Source organism: Pyrgilauda ruficollis, unplaced genomic scaffold, assembly GCF_017590135.1.
Source record: "Pyrgilauda ruficollis isolate IOZ18807 unplaced genomic scaffold, ASM1759013v1 scaffold23, whole genome shotgun sequence".
Taxonomy (NCBI): domain Eukaryota; kingdom Metazoa; phylum Chordata; class Aves; order Passeriformes; family Passeridae; genus Pyrgilauda; species Pyrgilauda ruficollis.
In genome coordinates this window covers 8600787-8614212 of record NW_024522539.1, presented here as the reverse complement: position 1 = coordinate 8614212, position 13426 = coordinate 8600787, and the positions used below count along the sequence as shown (strand labels likewise).

At 37.1% G+C, this 13426-nt stretch overlaps 1 protein-coding gene across 1 annotated transcript in view; it reads left to right on the top strand.

Moving 5' to 3' along the window:
- ADAMTSL3 (ADAMTS like 3) overlaps window positions 1–13426 on the top strand; it is a 168985-nt gene that overhangs the window by 25888 nt on the left and 129671 nt on the right. The window contains exon 3 of the mRNA XM_041468945.1: window positions 3465–3584. Within this exon, the coding sequence (XP_041324879.1) occupies window positions 3465–3584 (120 nt within the window). The remainder of the gene's footprint in view (window positions 1–3464; window positions 3585–13426) is intronic.

Below are 13426 nucleotides of genomic sequence, written 5' to 3'. Positions count from 1 at the left end.
GCTACATGATCTACTAATGTCAGTGAATTTTATGTAGTGATTAGTATTATATATGCTTTGGCTACATTATCACCTTCTACTGTCTTCATATGCTTAAGATCATAAAAGCTGGTTTAAAATGCCTGCTTTAAATCTTAAGTGTACTTGTAACTTGACACATTTAATTTAAAGCTATTGAGATTAAACTGGCCATTAAACAGACCTAAAACACTAGCATGAAATGTAATTGTTTTCTGAAACTTGCACTTATAGTCTTTACTTTAAAACATGAATTTATATCAGATTAGCTAAGTCATTCAGAGATGATCTTAAATATACTATAAACCCACAGACTGTTGAAATTTGAATTATGTTTAAGCCAAAGTGCCCATAGAAATATAAAAGCCTCATAAGGAACGTTGGTAGATTCCTCAGTGGGGAATAAAATGGACTAAGTGGAAACATTCTATTTTGTGTTCGGTACAATGTATGACCGAAATTACTTTGGGAGCATGCAGCTTATTTGGAGGTGCCTGCATATAAATGGTAAAAATGTTTTTCTGCTGCTTTGGTGAGTAGATACAAAAGAGTTCTTTGAACACTTGAAGATTTGGTTTTTTTAAAAATTAACTTTTCAGTTTGGGTTGTTTATCAGATGCAAGTCATTGGTTTCAATATCAGTTTGCCATGACAGCTGATAGTGTGCTTTTAGTGTTTTTTGTTTTTTTGGTTTTTTTGGGGGGGTTTTTTTTTTTTGGTTTGGTTTTTATTTAATTTCTTGGCTGTATTCTTTCTTACTTGACTTATACCAGACAGGTAGCAGTACCTATTGCTGCAGCTGACAATCAGTTTCCATTGTAACCTCCTGTGTAACCTTATAAAATATCCACGTTTTACACAGAATTTTCCATGCTAGGAAGCCAGATTTTGCTTGCCTGAATCTAGCAAACATTCCTCTGCTCCTCAAGTGCCTAGCTGCTCATGAGCTTTCCACAAAAAAAATGGAATGTGTGTTAGAAACCTCTAGTTTTTCTTGTTATGTTATTCACATTGCTATTTCAGCTTCAAATATTGGCATGTTTTATATTCAAAGCATAATACTGATTAATGTCCAAAGACACTGTATTTTGAATGTTTAAATTACAAAGATGAGAAACGCAAACAAGTTTATTGCTATGTATCATACTGACAAATTTGTTTATGAGAGATTAGGCAACAGTGTGATAGATACAATTAGCTAACAAGTATGGTGGGGTAATTTTGATTCTCTTCTGCCTGTAAATTAAGAAAATCTTCCAAAAATATTGTTGTTAATCACTAGCACTTAACAGGATTGTTTTCCAAAGTATTCTGCAAATATAAATTAAACAATGCACCATTAAGATAGGTCAGTAGGTGTTGCAATTGTTTCACACCTGGGAAAACCGAGGTAGAAATGGATAAGTACTTTAACGCAGGCCACCTGAGGTTTAGAATGCATATCTCTCATCCATTAGCCCTGTGCTGAAATCACAGGATTACATCACTGCCATATTCCCTCGCATGGGTCCATCGATAGCCCAGTGAAAGCAGCGGGGAAGGATGCCAGATTATGTCAGCCCCTCTCATGTCTGGGTTGTGCTTCACATGTCAAGGCTTGCATCAGCTGCAGCCAGCTTGGGATCAGCAGGAAGCAGCACTGCAGGCCTCTTTTGGTGGCCTGATGGGGAAACTGTTGTTACCAAATGTGGATTTGTTCTCCATATTGTATTACTTAATTATGCATAAATAAGGGCTGTTGGCTAAAGTGTAGAAGGGAGATCTCTGCTGCAATAAGCTTTATAGAAATGTAAGGATAATATGGTGTGAATATGAATTACTCTTATGCAGGCCTGATGAAAAAATCCTCTTTACAATCTTGTTCAGTCTTGCATGCTGAAATATGACCTTTACCCTAGTCTAGACATGTCCTTTGCAAGCTATTTCTAGTTTATATGAAGACTGCTTGATTTAAACCAAGTATGTTAATCTGATGCTGTCATGACTGATGGGGTTTGCAGTCTGAGATGCTGACAGCTCTCAACAGAGTAAGCAAAAGCCCTGTAAGCTTCTCCAGACCATCCTGCAAATGACATGCCATCTGCTTTTTATGAGATAACTTGTGAGCTTCAGAAGGTGAACTTACTGTAAGAGAGAAAGTGCAGTAGGTCTTACCTTCCTTTTCCACCACAAACTGCTTTAAATGATGTTGATTGCTTTAGAAATCTCTAGTTAGCTGGCACCTATATTTGGTACAGTTCTAGCCAAGAGTCTAGAAACTGGATGATGGCAACTGCCAGCTTTCATGTGAAATTGCTGTGTAAATGTCAAAATATACAGATTAATTACACACCTATTTATTAAGTTTATTAATTGGTAAATGTCCAGCAGTAACTTGCACATTTCAGGCCTTTTTTTCTTCCTTGAAAGGTTTCAACCTTTTGGAAGGGAATGTTGATCTGCTTGCCCTGTCCTCACTACACAGCTGGACTCAATATTCTGCATTCAAAAGAGAATTGCTTATTTTCTGTAGTATGCAAACCAGTTGGCTTCTCAGGGCAGTGTTAAATGCAGGAGGATTAAGGGCAGAAGAGTCTGTGCAGAATATTTGCTGCTTCTCTGTGTTGCTTGAGGCCTCCAGTGCAGGGAGGTGGTGCTGGCCCAGCACGGGCTGCGTGTGTTGAGCACTTTTCAGGTGTGTTGAGATGGCTGATCAGGCACAGATCCTCCAAGCAAAAGATGTTTCTCTAATCAGGGCTCGGGTGTCAGACAGCCCAGCTGGAGGTACCAGCTATGATTCTGACAGAATTAACTCCTCTGTAGATTGAAATGAGCCCTTTTTTCTTTCCCAGCCTGTTCTCAAATGCTCTTCCTCAGTTGTGAATAGCATCCTGAACTAATATGGGGCACTGCCTGTGTTCACTCCAGTCATTCCTATTTCTTCTTTGCAGTACTATCTTACTGCAAGATAGAAAAGTAATTCATAGTGTCATGGCTTCCTTTTAGACTAAATGAGCCCTCAAGATATTTTCTAAGCTGAGTTACTGTATGATTCTGTCTTTATTCCTTCTTGTAAAAATAAATATGTTGCATTTAACCAAAAGCTTGTTACCTGCAGCAGCTACTTCTCTGCTTCACTTCTCTGAAGTGTATGAGGAAAAAGAAAGTGTAACATTGCTTTTTGAATGTCTTTGAGCAGTGATGTTAGATAAGCCAAAGATGGTCTCCTTTGGTTTAGTAGATTATTCTGCAATTGAGGCATCTTTTTCGCTTTGAACCTCTGTAGATATTTAGCATGTCTCCATCGCAGCAAAATATCCACTCAGAAACACCATGCCTTAAAACACAACACTATTTTTTTCCCTCCAGAAGTTCATGTCTAGATTTTGTAATTATATGCACAGTTTTTTTAAAAGATTACTTGTGTTTGTAGTAGGTGTAATGTGACCTTTCTGAATTTCTTACAGACAAGAGCAGAGCAGTCCCAAGGTGCATACTTCTTGCCTGAGTTTGCACTTTCTCCACAGGGGAGTTTTCTTGAGGATACCACGGGGGAACAGTTCCTCACTTACCGCTACGATGACCAGGTCAGTGTGCCATGTGTGAAAATTACAGAGATTGATTGATTGATTCGTGTACCTCTGACATAAAGATTGCTGTGGAACAGATTAAGATGGAGAGCGTGTCTTATCTTTTGAAGGCACATAAAATTTATAGCAAGCTGAATGATAACACACTGTACAAAATCCAAATTAAGGCACTTAGTTTCATAAATAATAAGTGAAACCACTTTTGGGAAATATTAATAGGATGTAATGGAGATAAAAGCAGCAATATTTTAGTGATGTGTTGATGTTTATAGTTACATCTGCAGAATATGTAGAATTAGAAGCGATTGCTCTTTCTGTGAATTGTTTGACTCAATTTGTTTTATTTAATAGAAAAAATCAGCATTAGGCAGATTTTGCATTTTCCAGCTTGTAAAGTCAGAATATTGTATTAGTTCATTAAGTTTTTGTAAGGGAAGGTTAGGTGAATTATAAAGAAACAAATGGGAATGATGGATGGAACAGTGTTTAGAAAGAAACAATTTTTTTTTTAAGTTAAAAATTTTTAATGCTTTCTCCAGACCCATAGAAACATTATGTTAAACATGGAATATAGATATAAATGTAAAGAAAGCAACATGAAAGAAATGCTGTTAATCTTGGCAAGAGATCTGAAGTAAACCTAGGAAATGTGTGGCGTGCTGTGGAAATTTACTCATAACACAGTGTGTTCCAGGAGTCAGTTGAATTTCACATCAAAACTGTCTGAATTACATTCATAGACACTTACAGTACATTTCTTAATGTTAGAGGAGGGAGTTTGTTAGGAAACACTCCCTGTAGAAGTGAGAGAAGAGCCGGACTTGCCCTGCATCCCAAGGTGTGGTTCTGTCAGTGATGGGCAGATTTATTTTGAAAGATGAGCTCTTTGCAGGAGCTACTTGAAGAAAACAGTTTGCTCATCACTATCCTAAAAGAGAGAACTGAGGTGGGTTTATTTCAGCTTTAAACTGACAATGTTTTTAGATAGAAGGAAGCAGAAAAGCTACAATAGAAAGCATTCTGAGCCACTGTGAGCTATTTGAATTTAATTTAAATGTTTACAATAATTCATACTTTTCCTTCCCTAGAGGGTCTTGATTATCAACAGAAAAGGTTCTTGGATAAGACCTTCCTTGGACTAAACACCTGGGAAAGCAATAACTTATAGGACAGTAAAATGCAGCTGCAACTCAGGCTGCATTTAATGACAGTAGTTGAAAAACACTATAAAGGTTATACACTTTGATCAGAATAGTTTCCATTTAATAGAGCACGTTTTTGAGAAGATGATAAATCAAATATAACAGAGGCTTAGTCTGAGTCTTTGACTAGACTGTTTGGACTATGTGAATAATATAGCTGATTAAAAAACAAACAAAATGAATCCCCTTGAAAAAGCCTCAAATACCAGCATAGCTCTATACAGAAGCCAGTTCAAAGCCCAATTCCATTTGATGGAAAGAATTCCATTTGCTGGAAAGTTTTCCATTAATTCCATTGAGATCTGAATTGGATCTAGGATATGGCCAGCTTCTGTTCTTTCATAAATGTGATTTAGTTTTGAAGCCTGCTCTTCCCAGACACTTAGCAGTATGAAATTTAGTTTGAATTCCTGGAACTGAAAGTGGTGCTGAAACATCAAAATGTTAAAAGTAAAAGCAACTGTATTAGCAGTAGTTTCTTTTGAAAGAAAATTCAGTCCCTAAGCATTATTTATTAAAAGTTATAAATACATTGAATGCAGATGGGAACTGATCTGTTACTGATCTGTTACTTCCTGCAAGTAAACCAGGATTTCTTTGATGAATAAAAAGATTTTCCCTAATTTTATAGGAAATTAATCATAGGTTTTTAATAATACACAATTATAATTATACTTTTGCTGAAATGTTAATACAAAACTCAATTGTATCATGGTCAAACTGGGTAAGAAAACTAGATATTTTTGTTTTCTGTGCTTCGTTCAGCTCTTTCTTATGACATTTATGTCATAAGTATGAATGGATTGAAGTCTTAAAACCAGAGGGTGAAAATCCTTCATTGGGTAATCTCTTGAATTTTTATATGCTGGAATGGATATGTTTGATACATGATAAATGTGATAAGAATACACAGGTGGATAAAAAGAGAGAAATATATGTATACACACTGAAAGCCCATTTAACCTATCCAACACAAGTGGAATCAGTACTGGAAGGTTACCACATAGATAAAGAATAGAGCAGCATCTTCTCACACACCTTAATTCCTTAATTTAATTTTAGTAATTCATTTTCTATCTTGTCTACTGTGAAGGGCTGCTGACCTTTGGGAAATACATTTCTTCCTTTTCTCTGATGTCCAGAATTGTCCTCTGGGCTTCCCTACAGAGTCCTGGTGTTCCTTTACATCCCAAGTTACACCTGGAAATTGCCAAATTGAAATAACCTTGTGCACTTGATTCCAGTAAAACACTGGATCAGTCTGATCTGGTCTGCTGTGGGGGTGATCCCTCTTCCTGTGTCCATGGAAGGGAACAGAATGGATAAAAGGGGAGAGAGGTTCCTGAGGCTGTGGTATGGGGGTGGAGAAGACGGTGGCTCACACCCTCTGTTCTTTTGGCTAACCACCTTGAGACACTTGCAGGAAAGCCATCTATCCCTATCTTCCCAAATGTGCCCTTTTCTCCCTTGTACTGTTCCTTTCTCCAGGTCAGTAAAATTTCCAGTGAGAGATGGACAATATTTTTATATAGCAGCATCATCATTGTCATGGTCCAAGATTAGTTTCCTTACATCCTCCAAACACAGGAATGTTTCAAAGGGGTTTTCTTTGGCTGTTGTGTGTGATATTTTTCAAGCAGGGAGCCAGTTTAATCAGAATCATTCATTCCTTTTTTAGTAAGTAATCTCAGTAAAATAGAACTAGCTGTTGCTTAAATATTCAAAAGTATTTGCTATCTGAAATGACAAGCTTACAGTTTGAAATGAAAGATGAGTAAATATTAACAGGAACACACTGTACTCTGCTCTAGCCCAGCAGAATTACACATGGATTCATGTTGTACATGCAAGATAGTACATTTTGTTCTGGTTTAATCTGGCAGGACTGTCCTCTCATTTTCGTACAGGACTGCACTAACTTCTTTGCATATTTTGTTGCTCTGTGTATTTAAGAATTACATGCAGATGAAATTCTTTGGCTAGATATTTTCAAAATTCAGTGAATATCTTTTTTACCACTTCTATAAGAAAAAATACCTTTAAAGATCTGATTAAATACTGACACTGATTCACTGGGGTGACATCTGCATAGAGTGGGACATCATAGTTTTGACACATTTATTGCTGTATCTTCAGGGAAAAACAGTGATTCAAAGCAAATACTTGAGGGATCCCAAAGGACAGAAATGTAGGAATGTTTGAATTGAGCATTTTCTAAAGGCTTCTGTATTGTTCATCACATGATGTCTTGTATCAGTGCATTGCATCCTTAATTTCTGAGCTTCTACTGAGTCAATGCAATTTAAACCTTACTTGATACCAAATAGATTTTGATGCATAGCCAAAGACTTCAACTGCTGTTAGAAATTTGAGGTTAAAAAAAAATATGGCCCCCCCTTACCATTCATGGAAAAAATTAAATAACGGAATAAATGTCTGAAAATAAATTAAATTATGAAATGAATATACAAGTAATAGCCCTTTGTCCAACTTTGAGATACATGTTGAACCTTGCCATAAGGAACAGTTTCCTAGTATTCTTTCTGATTTCTTTTGGCTTTTCACCTTTTAATCTACTACAAGGAATTTTTTTCTTTTCCAAAATACTAGTAGTACTGGAAAGCTTTCTTGCAGAAATAAAATGTTCTTGTTTTCTGACACTTAAGGTATTGCTTCCAAGTATTAAAACCATTCCATATGACGGACCACCAAGAAGGACAGCAGTGAAAACTTGGTTGGGCTGAATGTGTTTGAAGTTCATTTCCACTTTGATTGGCTGGCTGGCTGAGAGTTCTCTTGGGGGTGTGGGTAAAAAAAAAAGGGAAGGAAAAAAGAAAATAAGTTTATCTTTATAAAGAGAAAATGTTTGCTTGACCAGTTAGCTTTCTGGTTGACCTTGCTTCTTCTAAATTTTATGATATTTACCAGTTTAAACTCACAACAAGGATAGCCTGATTCTGGAATTAGATATATGGCTCTAAGTAGTCTAATCTTGGCAGAGAAATGTTTCTAAACAAATATTAATTAAAAATCTGCACTATCAGGCTTGTGTATAGCTATATGAGGTAAGGTAGAAACTGGTCAGTCTGTTTTCAACTAGATGTGCGAGTTGTAATACCCAGGCTGCAGCTGCTGCCGTTCATTTAATAACTAGTTTTTCTTTGGGTTTGCTAGAAAAGTGTCTTGTTGTAAAGTGAATGCCAAAATCAGGAAAATATTCTCATTAAAACCTTGTCTACCACAAATAGAAGTAATCTGTCTTGGCTTCTGCTTTTTCACGGGGAGAAGGATAATGACATTTCAAGTATTAATTTGAAAAAAATGCAGTGGAACCCAGGACCTGAATTACTTCAAAATTTAATATTGAAGTAAACTGGTGGAACCTCTTACTCCACCTTTTTATTTGCAGTCCAGCAGCAATACATTTTTGTGCCTGTTCTGTAAGTTTTTCGTATTACACCAAGGAAACTCTTGTGTGGACAGAAGTTGTCTTATGTGTCCCACTGGGCTGACAGATCTTTTTCCACAATTTCCTTCATCTCTTTCCCGGTTCCACCTGCTGCTGCTGGCCATCCTTCCTGCTCTGCCTCTGGAAGGGTACCCGAGCCACAGCCTGGCTTTGAGTGTCAGCAGCTTGCTGGCTTCTGCTCCCAGGCTGAGCCTTTTTATTCCTTCACAGGGCAGTTTGCATCTAAATCACCAGAGAAATGGAGCTGTTTTCAGGCTTGGGGATGAGTCATGCAAGGGACATTACTGCAAATTAACACATCACTGAAGACAAGCTCTAATCCCGGGAAGGGAGGAAGATTTGTAGTTAGAGGCTCACTTGCTACCCATGCATATAAAGCTTCAGTACTTTGGATTTGGGAAGGAGCCTGAAACCATTGTTTTTCTCTGATAAGCCATTTTTGTTGTTACCCTAAAACAGCATTCAGACTATTAAAAAGACTTAACGTCTTCAATCTCAATGTCTAGCTCTTCATTTAGAGATTTTTTTTGAATAAATAAACTGTTTTCAAGTGGCCACAAACTATTTCAGGAATTCTTCTATAATGAAAACATTCCACTGTGGAACACTTGGTGGTTTCATTTGTGTATTTGGAGAATGAACTGATAAACTTAATTTTATCCAAGCACTAGAATTGCAACCACTAATATGTGGCGGTGGGAATTTCAGCACTGTCCTAGAAATACTCCTCTTCTGCTATGTCGAGGACTGGCCTTGCAGTCCTCACTCAGTCTGTCTGCCGATATTAGAATAATACTGATTTCACTGACTTGAGTCCTGCAAGTCTTTCCATTCTCTTAGCTAGGACATCTTGTGTAAGTAACAAATTACTATGTCAGGTTTGTGGTACTCCATACTAATCCTACAGATGTCTGTAACGAGTTTATAATCACATTTAAGGAGTGTACAGCCATGTGTTTGTAAGGCTGTGTGAAGACAAAAGGCATCATTTGGTGATGTTTCTCTGAAAATTTAACTGAAGGTGATGTTAGGTGTTCGCTAATATTTTTAATTCTATTCCTTTTTTTAATATATGCCATTATTTTTTTGTTCACAGGTTTAATTTTGTTCTCTATGATTAAGGGTATGTTTTTTGGTTGGTTGTTTTTTTTTTTTTTTTGGGTAAGGAAGTTAGCTCCATAATCAACTGAAATGTGTTTCTGATTTGGAGTGGAAAGGAGGGAAAGGAGGCAAGGATTAAGAGAAAATGAAAACCACTTACAATTTCAGGCAAAACTACTCTTAGAGAGACTGGTACTACATAAGTCAGGCATGATCCTATTCAAACAATACTTTTGTTTAGGCTAATTGCTGGCTGGAAGTGTGTGAGCAATATATGCACAAGTAATTATATCATTACTTGTGTGTGATAGGTTGCTTAGTGAACTGAAAAGTGTTTTAAAATACTTTTGCTTATTGGCAAACTGAATGGGGAACTGGCACTTCTTAAAAGCACCAACTACCATTTTTGTTGTTCAGAGAAAATAGTGGAACTGCTGTTTGCAGTCCATGTTTCTTCGTGCGCTAGGAATTACAGACTTCCTTGTTTTCTCTTACAGCCTCAGTCCCAGCCTGCCAGAGGTCTCTGTGTGTAAATCATACTCACAGAAGCCAGTAGGTCTTCACCTTGTGCAGTAAAACAGCCTTCACAGGGAATCTGTAATAGTACAGTTTCTGCAGAAAACACATTTTATATCATTTCAGTTTGGACCAAATAGATTCCAAGAGGCTGTAATCCTATTCCACCGAATTCTGTGGTGAAACTCACTGGACTGGCCAGTAGTCCTCCTGTGGCTGTGATGATACTGACCTCAGCATCTGGCAGAGCATTTCCAGGTAGCAGAAGTGACCCCTCATTTGCAAGGTCATCCCCCAGAATGATTCCTCAAGAAAGAAAGGAGAATGGACCAAAACTTTTAGTTGTTTCTCTTATTCTTGCTCCCCTGGGTGCTGGACAGATATTGGGGCTGCTCTGGTGGAAGAGAAAAGGCTATGCAGGGGGTACTGACTTTCTTCCTTTTTTCTTAGACATACTTTTGGGGCCACAAATTGATGTTTATTAAGTTTGAGGTTGACCTACATAGGAAAACCCTTGCTTTCCTAGCATCTCTACCATGAACAGTTTTCATAAAAGACTGAAATTCTAAAACTCACATTCAGTGTTTCATGTTGTAATGTTTACAGTTCTAAGTTTTCTCAGATATGTTTTAAATTTCTAGCAATAGATTAAAAGTATTTTTTAAATTAGTAATATTTTTTTAACCTTTCATTTCCCAAGGAGCAGACAGAAGGATGTGGACTTGGACAAATATTCTATTGTAAAGTCTTTAACTCAATTCTGCTACACTGGGCTAGTAACAGGACACTTGATGAATTAACATTATACAGATAGGTGCTCATTTGACATTCTTTAGAAGAGCCCAGTGATTAAATCATGAGAGATTGATACAATGCAATCTGAATTTCCCACTGACCTCCTCATGCCCCTAGTGAACCTCCAGAAGTTGGTACATGTTCTTATCCAAGAATTTTGACATTGATAAAGGTTTAGGTTCAGCCTTCTAAATTAAGACTGAAAGGTCTGGAGGTAACAGAAATAATCCCATGCTTACACAGTAGTGCTGCTATCATCTATCAATAAGAGTTCATTGAGATACAGTAGAGAAGTGCTTCTAAATCAAAAAGATATATTTCAAGTACTGTGGGAAATGCAGTGCTTGGAGCTGGAAAGTCATTCTTCAGATATACATGGTGAGAGGATGTTTTAGGCTGATAAAGCCTGATGGTGCATTAATCACTTTGCTTATATAGCACAAACATTTTGAAACTCTTTTTTTCTCTGGTCTTAAACAAGGAAAGAGTAGATGGTATTTAGTTTTTTGATAATTCAGCTGTTATGCTGATTCTTGGTCTGGAAGGAAAGGCAGTCAGACCTCTGAGAACTGGAAACAATCTGGACTTTTTTAAACACTCTTAAGGCTATAAAACCTGACCTCTTTCCAGTAGAGCCAATGTAATCTAGCTTTATAAAATTATCTCATTGGTAGTAAATTTCTTTGTTTGTTTGTGTTACAATGCTATAAGAAATTTTTGTGCTTTGATGGTATATACCTTTATGAATTTAACATTTTTATTTTGCATAAGAGAAAAAGGCCATTTAAAATGGCACCAAACCCTTTAACTGATTTATAGGTTCATGAAGCAGACTAGGGTATTTGCACATGGGTGAGAAAAATTAGTAGTAATAGGCTGCTGTATGATGTGGGATGTTTTTGTAATTTTTTAAATAGCCCTTGGGAGATGGTTGCAATTGTAAATACAAGATATGTTCTCCTTTACCTGATTATTTAGGCTTTAGTCCAAAAATCATAGTAATTCCAATAGACTTTGGATCAGCCTTTCATTTTTACTGTAAAAAGAGATTTGCCATTGATTTCTGGCAGATTGCATTCAGGCACCCCAAAGGAAGTGCTACGGACTGTTTGATCAGGAAACTACTGAAAAATGCGTAGATGCTGCAAAGCACCAGCAGCATTGCAGCCTCAGTTCTCTGCAAACAGACAATTTCACTGGTGTTTGTTTGATTTTTTTTCTGTCAAATCTGGTGTCCAAATTATGTGTGAAGATTTGTACAGTGAACTTTTTTTTTCTCTATCTTCTGTATTTTGTGAGGATCACAGAACTTTCTGTGATTTATACAAGTAAACCTATTTAAACACCATGAATGCTGAAACGAATCCTATGTTCAAAATATTTGATCTGTTTCAGTAATTATGTTGTACTCAAATCACTCTAAAAAATGCTGACAAAATGTAATTTACTATGCCATTCTCATGCAAAATCTTTGCTAAAAATACACATATTTGCTGATACGTGTAGGCTATAGGTCAGTGACCTTCCTTTGTCTAAGTAATATGGTTGTGTAGGGTATAAATCTGAAGAAACAAGCTGTGGTTTTTCAGGCAGCTCACATAATGTCTCATAACATCAACACAACATATGGCAAAATACCTTTTCTTACTGTTTATTAAATAAAAAAGACTTGGAATGCATCACCTTTACTTAAAAGAAATGTAGTGCATTGGCTTGAATGTTTTTTGACATTATTAATAGATCACATAAAATATATTCAAATATCAGACTATAAACCATGAAATTTTACCACCTTTGAGCACTGGCTCCAGTGGTAACTATTCAGGGCAATATTGCATTCTAATGTATGAATCAGAATTATATCCTAAGTCTACTATTAAAATACTAGGGCTAAGTTTTAAACTTGTCCTACCCTTTTTATTCCATTTGAAAAAGATTTTTGTTCTTTTTTTTGCAGGTATTTTTATACTTTACAGTGAACTTGCCAGTTAATGTTCATTCTTCTCCTGCTTCTTCAATATTGAGGCTATAGGATAGTCTGTTTTTCTCATACTTTCAGCTCTGCATTCTAATGAATGTGAGGCAAGGAAAAGGAGGGTGAAAATATTTCTTAAGAAAAGTCCTTTTTCAATACAGTTAACTGACTTTAAATGAAGGCTATTGCCCCAAAAATAATTTTAAAAGGGATGTCTTTAGGGACAAAAGAGATGATCATCCTTGTAAGGTGTGGTTATAATGGAAGTGATCTCCTGGACTTTGCTGTACCAGAGACCAAGGTCTTGCATGCTGAGGGGAGGTTCTGTGGGCAGCACCACGAGGGCTTTGACAATTGGTTCTGCATATGGTTGTTAATATGCTGGTGTGTGTGGAGAGAAGTTTTGGAGCCCTGTCTAAAGCAGATAAAATAGATTACCTCTTGCACAGGCCTTGGAGTCTACAGCCCAGGCACTTCTGCACGTGCATAACTCAATTCTTGTGAGGACTCCCAGGTACGTCAGAGCTGCCCCGTGAGTGAAGGGGCACACCTTCCAAAGTGTCAGCAGGACCACCGCCTCCTTTCCAGCCCTGATCTTTGAAACTCCATGCTTAAACTCCTGAGAGGACCCCAAAGAGAGACAGCATCTCTTGGGAAGACCTGAACATCTCCTGCTCATATTGCAGTGAGTGGAAGTTGAAATGATTTGTTGTAATATGATGGGGCCAACAGGTCTTCCCCTTTCATAGCTCAGATGTGTACTGATTTAATAACTCCCATT